The 7255-nt window shown below is 30.6% G+C and overlaps 1 protein-coding gene across 1 annotated transcript; it reads right to left on the reverse strand.

Moving 5' to 3' along the window:
* Positions 1-3587: 3587 nt before the first annotated feature.
* LOC148239577 (uncharacterized) lies at positions 3588-5338 on the reverse strand. The gene is made up of 2 exons (XM_088191523.1): positions 5253-5338; positions 3588-5085 (listed from the first exon to the last, which is right to left on the reverse strand). The coding sequence occupies exons 1-2, from the start codon at positions 5261-5263 to the stop codon at positions 4551-4553; spliced, it is 546 nt and encodes a 181-aa protein (XP_088047649.1). The 5' UTR covers positions 5264-5338; the 3' UTR covers positions 3588-4550.
* Between the last annotated feature and the right edge of the window lie 1917 nt (positions 5339-7255).

A 7255-nucleotide genomic window follows, 5' to 3' on the forward strand; every position in this document is an offset into this window, starting at 1 on the left:
TGTCTGTATTTTTAATTTTGTAATATGCGTCTTAAAGCTTGATATTCTTATATCGCTAAGTATTTCTTTAAACTACTGAAGGGTGCTGTCGACAATCAAACTATTCTCAAGGAATTCTAATTTTTGATTCTGGAACATTGCTCTGTTTAATGTCGGCTACGAGGAACTGGTCCGGTTTGAATTATTTAATTTTATTATTTTATGATTTTTTAATATTTCTTTCAATATACTATTTTTATTATATTTTTTTGTGTATTAAAATAATACTATGTTTTGTTTTTTGACCATCGGAAAGCATTGGGGTAACCTGTTAAGTCACGATGATCTTAATTTAACTTAAATAAAAAAATAAATGTAGAAAAAGCTTTCAATATGGCTCAGCATGATAGATTAATATATAAACATATAAAGTATAATATTTAAGTACAGAACTAATACCTTGTTCACATAATTCGCTCATACTTGAGAGATATAAACTACGTTGTGACGGGTGGCAATTAGACCCAAAATGAACCGCTGCAGTAGTATTTATTGAAATATAGTTTAGTTTACATGTTATATTGAAATGTATGTATTTGAACGGTGAACGAGGCAACACCAGCCGTTGTCTATTCGCCGAAGTCCGCCAAAGTCCGTCACGTCAGTGTTACCAGAGTGCTGCCAAGTTTTGGCTCCCAGACATTTCCCTACAATATACTTCAACACAAAGAGATTTCACCACATTCCAAAAAACTTGATTAATCAATGTTTAAATATAATTATAAAATACATTATTTATAAATAATATAAGTAATTAATCTAGAGTAACGGAATCTTGATTTTAGAATGCTTTGAACTATTATTATAAAATTTATAACTATAAACTTTATTTATATATATTATATTATTATTAAACCAGTTTCATAAAGGACTGACGGATCTTCTTCTCTGTCATTCACACTAGAAGAATTAATGAATAAGATATAAACATATAAAGGAACTTGTATTGAAAATTATACAATAAAACACATCAAACATTAAATTAAATAGTAAATAGATAAATAAACACTGTTAATGATATTTTATTTCATTTTTAAATTCCTCACTTCTTATTTTTCTTAATCTAATGCTAAGTCTGTAATAAGATTTCAAATATGTAGCCAGTAAGTCATATATTTTCTACTGAAACTGTGGTCAGTCGCACGAATCTATTATAGATAATGGAACTGCGTCGTTCGATTTTTAATATTTTGAGTTTTAAGAAACGCCTCTCTGCACTTACCACTGTTATCATCGGTAATCATTAGCATACGAAGAACTACGAACAAATTAGTAAATCCATTTTCCAACCTGTTTTGGTACAGATAGTTCAGCACACATTTTACCACTTAATTAAGTAATTGTTTCGTATGCTTTTGAAAACAATTCGATGTTTTATTTTTTCCTTTATTTCATTTTTTCTCCTAATCTAATCAGTTTTTCAATTATTGTATTTTATATTTATATACACCTTATATTATAATTACATAAAAATAATATTAGAGTTGAGTATCCAGAGAAGAATTAATTGGATTTGCAAAAAGGTAATATTATTATGAATATGAATTGTTATGTAACAATAATAAACACTAAAATTTATTTTATTTTAAATTACAAAACAAACTAATATTCGTTTTTTTGACGTTGCAAATCGGTTCAATATTTTTTCAGGATCTAGGTTTATTTCCCAATAAATGTGTAATAAAACCAGACCCAATAATATTTCTACACTCAATCGATTTCTCAACCAGGTTTTCAAGCGTCATAACGCGGAAAAATTTCTTTCTGCGAAAGCGACACTGATTGGCAAACTTAATCAAATTTCACAGTTAGGAAATAAGTCTATACCACATTTTATTTAAAATATTATTTTCTTGAATACATTTTTTATTCACACTTCAACTTCAGACATAAAACATGATTTAGAATTCATCTACAATTTGGATAATGACAACTTAAATCATCTTCAATGTTTATTGCTTTTGAGGTGGATTTTTGCTCACAGAGAATCTGTTACACACAAAGCAGCGTTAAAAATTATTTCTAAAACCGAAAAAAAAGAAGATTAAAAACATTTTTTTTAAATCTTGCGAAAAAGTAATAACAGCAAATAAATTGGAAGTTCATATAAAGTAGCAAAGTAAAATCAATTATTAAAAGTGAAATTTATCTACAAGAACTGTGTGAAGCTATACATTGCAAATCGAAAAATAAATGTCATTTCAGCTTTTTACAGCGGAAGGCAAAAGTTAGCACGTCAGTGATCGTATATAAGATAGAATGTTCGTAATACATAATATTTATATATAACGAACATTCAATAAAATTTGTTAAGAAAAGTTTGAATCGACGAAACACCTTGACTATCGCTTGTGAACACATCCGGCACTCGCCAAGTCAAGGACAAACTGAATTCTATATTGAGATTTGTCATCGTTACAATAAAAACAATTTGTATGATAGTTTTTCGGGGACAAATTGAAGATTCGTTATACTGGAAATTTCGTTATTTCAGTATTCGTTACAAAGAGATTTCACTGTTTATGACATGCATTTTTATGGTAAAATTCATGGGGGGGGGGGGGCAACTGTCCCTTACCTGCCCTCCTTCCCAAATGACGTCACTGATTTTGGACCTTATTATAAATGTGCTGCAGCTAATGTTCATTTCACAACAGGAATTTTTTTCAAAAAATGTTTTTTCTATTTACTCGAAAACATTTTATTTCACTTTGAAAGAGTCACTTAAAAAAAGGATGCTAGACAGTAAAAATTTTGAGTTTGTACTTTGGTCTCGTATATTTGACCAAAAATATTGGCCTGAAGATATTGATGTTCAGTTGACTTTTGGAAATTAAAAACATGTCAGTCAGACTACCACTAAATGAAAGAAATGATTCGTGGATTTTGTGAATATATTCTCGAAAAGACTGAAAAAATACTGCGTTTCGCAAATGAATTAAATTATTACAAATTATACCCCAATAAGAGCTTCGTTCAAGACAAAAACAATTTCGGCACTTTTGTTCATCAAACTAGTCAGACCACCTTTGCCACTTTTCGATCCTTCAAAATACATTGATCTATGGTCTCTCAAATTTCATTCGGTCATTCGGTGTTGACACCGACACTAAAAAAATAAATCGAGAAAATTTATCAGAAGAGAATTGGACAAAACTTTGGAAATCGCTGAAAACTTTTTATTCAAATATATGATGTTTTACAATTTTATTTTACATTTAGTCTTGTTGTATATTTGTATTTTTTCATTTAACTTTAGATTTGACATGTCCAAAATAAAGAAAAAAATATGATAATATTTGTTTATTTTTTTAAGCGCTCGGTAGCATAGGAAAAGTCGCTTTAAATGATATTTTAATATAATTTTCTTTAGTAAAAAGCTTGACTAGAAGTGAGTTCCGGCACCTTTTTTGTTTAAAAAAAGCACTGCACCCAAAGTGATTTCAAGTCATTTCAACATATTAAGTTTTGTATTTCAAAATTTCTCCCAAAGAAAGTTTTTAGGAACCGACAACTTTTAATATTAGGTATGCGTAAAAAAAATGACATTTTTTCCAATAAAAGAAATATTTATTATGCAAAATAATTTCAAATGTTGCTTATACATTTTCTACACAGATTAGTTCATTTTTCAATTCTCTCTCCTTTAAAACTCTGGCAGTATTTCATCAAGTGAATTCTGGTATAACCTGGCGCGTACGGTGAGATACATTCCCTCTCGCTCGCTCGCATGTAAAGTGACGAGAGTCAGTGAGAAAAAGTGGGCGTGCTGAATGCATGTAACGTATGCCCTTATCTCTCACGACCTCATACCGAAGCGAATGCTCTACTGACGTGGCACAACTTGTAATTATAATTAAGAAATTAATTATTTTTTACATAATACTTCTCGTAGATAAAACTGGTTTTAAAATTTTAAAAACTAAACACAGTAATGTACGTTTTAGTCTGAAGCTCTTTTTACAATCTTTAGATTTTTCTTATCTACGAACTTATTTATCAACGGTGAAATGAATTGCGAAAATCGTATTTTATTATTGTTTTGAAATACTTGAGATTTATTATGAAACTCATCAGTATTGAATGTAAATTTCATCATTATCATATTGCGTAGTTACAAATGCAATTAAATTGATAGAGCAGTTAAACCACATTTTTCAATTTGTAACTAACATTGGAAAGTAATTACTTAAATATATTACGAACATTAAAAGTATTTTTCTAGTTTCATACACCTTTTTTATTTGCTTTTGGATATACACAAACATCAACATTGAAATATGCGATACACTTCAGTCTTTGCATTGTTCGTCCAAAGTTAATCTTTTGAACGACAGTGACGTTCCCGTTACAAATTACTAAATCACAAAGCGGAAGGCGATTACATTAGATTAAAATTAAGAGTTATCTATTATAAAAATAACACACGAGTAGTAGAAAAGAAGAATATGTCATGTAATGTATTTCGAACATACACGTTAAATGGAATTTATGCGGCCGTCGTTGATCGATCAACTGTTTTCGTTTTCGCTGTCCGGTTCGTCCGCATCTAGATTTTGAAGTATTTTCAAAAAAGCTTGCATGGACATCTTTTTCCTATTGGCGAAGTTCTTATTGCCGAGAAATCGTTTGATTTTCAACCTCCTCTTCTTGATCTTTTCTTTGGTGTGGGTGGGAATGGAAGATTCTGGGAATTTCAGAGAACGCTTGATCTTTTGGCCTCCGATTAGTAAGAGCGAGTCGTTGACGGCTTTCGGTTCTTCGAATATCGTTTCTAATTTTTGCGAAACAGCTTTTACTTTAGTGTTGCTGTATATTTTTTTTAATTCTTCTTCGCTCAGAGTTTTGGGTATGAATTTCTTGGGCTTTAGTACTACTCTTCTGTTTTTAGCTTTCATTTTAACCGGAGATTGCGTTCTCTTTCTCAGAACCCTTCTCGTGTGGTTGTCGTCAGCGCTGGAGTGCGATTGAACGTCACTAATGTCAATCGAAGAGGGGCACACCAACTCTAAAGATGCCATTTTGTTATGGAGATCAAAGTCCATTCTGTAAAACAGTTTTAGAGTAGTGTAAAAAATAAGATAACATGTGTTCTGTCAAAAAAAAAAATAACAATATGGCGTTGTTTACGAAAACCATATACAGAAAAAAGTTCGTTGGGAACAGCAAATGGAAATAGTCGATAGGCGTTGAATGTTAACAATAATAATTACCTGTTGTTCATAACATAGACTAAATTAAATTTACAACATGAGCGAAACCCCAGCAATGCGAACACTGAAAGTGTCACACTGCCAGTGAGAAAAATTGAAACGAAATTTGGTCATAACGAATTTATTTGTAGCCATATATTTTTATTACTGTCAATACAGCAATATTAATAATTAATCTAAAAAAGCAAATTAAGGACAAATAAAGATGCACAATTGTGAATTTAAATATCATTTAAATTTTACCTTAAAAATAAGTATTTTTTTTATATTAATACAGTTTAAACTGCTCCATCCCATTTTGTGGGAGCCCATTTAAATATGTATTGTATAAGTTTTATAATGGCCAAAACTTGGCGGCACTCTGATAACACTGACGTGACGGCAGCACATAAACGACATAAATGGATAGCTATCATATTTTCAAAACATATGTTATTATCGAAATACTTTTATGTAGTATCTTTCTGTACTTCTTCATTTATTTTACCATGAGAGATGAATTGATTTAATTTGCCCTTTGGACTTGACCTAATAAAAGTTTTAAAACTGCAATTAGTTCGAGAACTTTTATTAGGTCAAGTTGTATTTTTGTTAGGTTTGGGTTTGAACAGAAAATGAACGTTTCGTATTAAGTTTACGTAAGCTTAATAATATTTTTGCTAATAGAAATATATACTACCGGTGAAAATTACATATTTTTGGAATTGATTCGAAACATTTTTTCAGATCGTCTTTGAGGGTTCAATTAGGGACAGTATTTCAGATTAGGGGGGGGGGGCAAATGTTGGCCAGTCAGTGTTTTTTTATATTTCAATTTTATTAAAATTCATAGTATTTCATTAAATGACAATTCAAGGGGAGGCAAATGGCCCCACCTCCAAATAACATCCCTGGTCCAGATACTCATAGTTAGTAGACGCATTATGGTTTAACCATTATTATATATAATTTAATTTTATTGTTTCTAGAAATATTTTTTATGCGTTGTTTTTTCTCATGTGCGGGATGCATTGGCATAAAGCCGTTACGCAGTAATAGTTCGTTCATATGGGCTGCAGAATTTTCTGTTTTAAAAACAATTATGTATGTAATTTAGTAAATTATTTTTATCTAGTATATCTTTAATAGTACATATTTAAGTTTTATTAAGAATATTTTGGCGAACGGATGGTGATGGGTGACAATTAGACACAGATTGAGCTGTTGCAGTAGTATTCTATAGAAGTATAGTTACATGTTATAATATGAGGTAGCACCGGCTGTTGCAAGTTTGTCGAGAGAATGTGCCGTCGTCACGTCAGTATAATGAGTGCCGTCAGGTTTTGACCAGAGTAAAAGCTGTATATGTATATATATGGGTCCCCGCAATATTTTGTGTAATCTTTCAACTTTTATTGCTGCAGCCCCTTCACTAAGAATTCTTAAGGCCTGACTGTTGTTTAAATTGTGCAGTAAAACTTTTATTATTCTCAAAATTTAAAGGCGTTTTTTCTATGGGTGGCAAAAATTGCTTTTATGGCAATCTTAACTGGTGAATTAACGTATTGCTTTGAATTACAAAATATTTGCTGAATCATCTTACAAAGGTCGTCACAATTGAATTGTTAAGTATGACAAAATTTTCTTCAAAATTGCTTTTTATTTATGTGCAACGTTATCATATTTTTAAAATGAAGGACTTCTCAATTTTTCGTCTCCCATATGAACCCTAATGTTTTACAATTTCTATCGCGTTTGGGAGGTCCGAGTTGTTGATTATTATATAGTTATCGATCGTTCACCACAGATTAGGTTTTCCTATTCTCATGGAAGAATATTGTGATGATTAATCAAATTGAGTTAAGTCGTACATATAATTCTCTAAGGAGCTAATTCAGCTTGTTTAGTATTATTTATGCCTGTGTTAAAAAAAAGTAATCAGTATGTTGAAGTTGTATCTCTTCACAGGCTGTCAACTGCAAAAGGGCTTTCGATGTGTAATTATAAAAAAGAAAAACATCATG

This window comes from Plectrocnemia conspersa, unplaced genomic scaffold (genome assembly GCF_051122295.1).
Source record: "Plectrocnemia conspersa isolate PC_06_02 unplaced genomic scaffold, ASM5112229v1 ptg000001l, whole genome shotgun sequence".
Lineage (NCBI taxonomy): Eukaryota > Metazoa > Arthropoda > Insecta > Trichoptera > Polycentropodidae > Plectrocnemia > Plectrocnemia conspersa.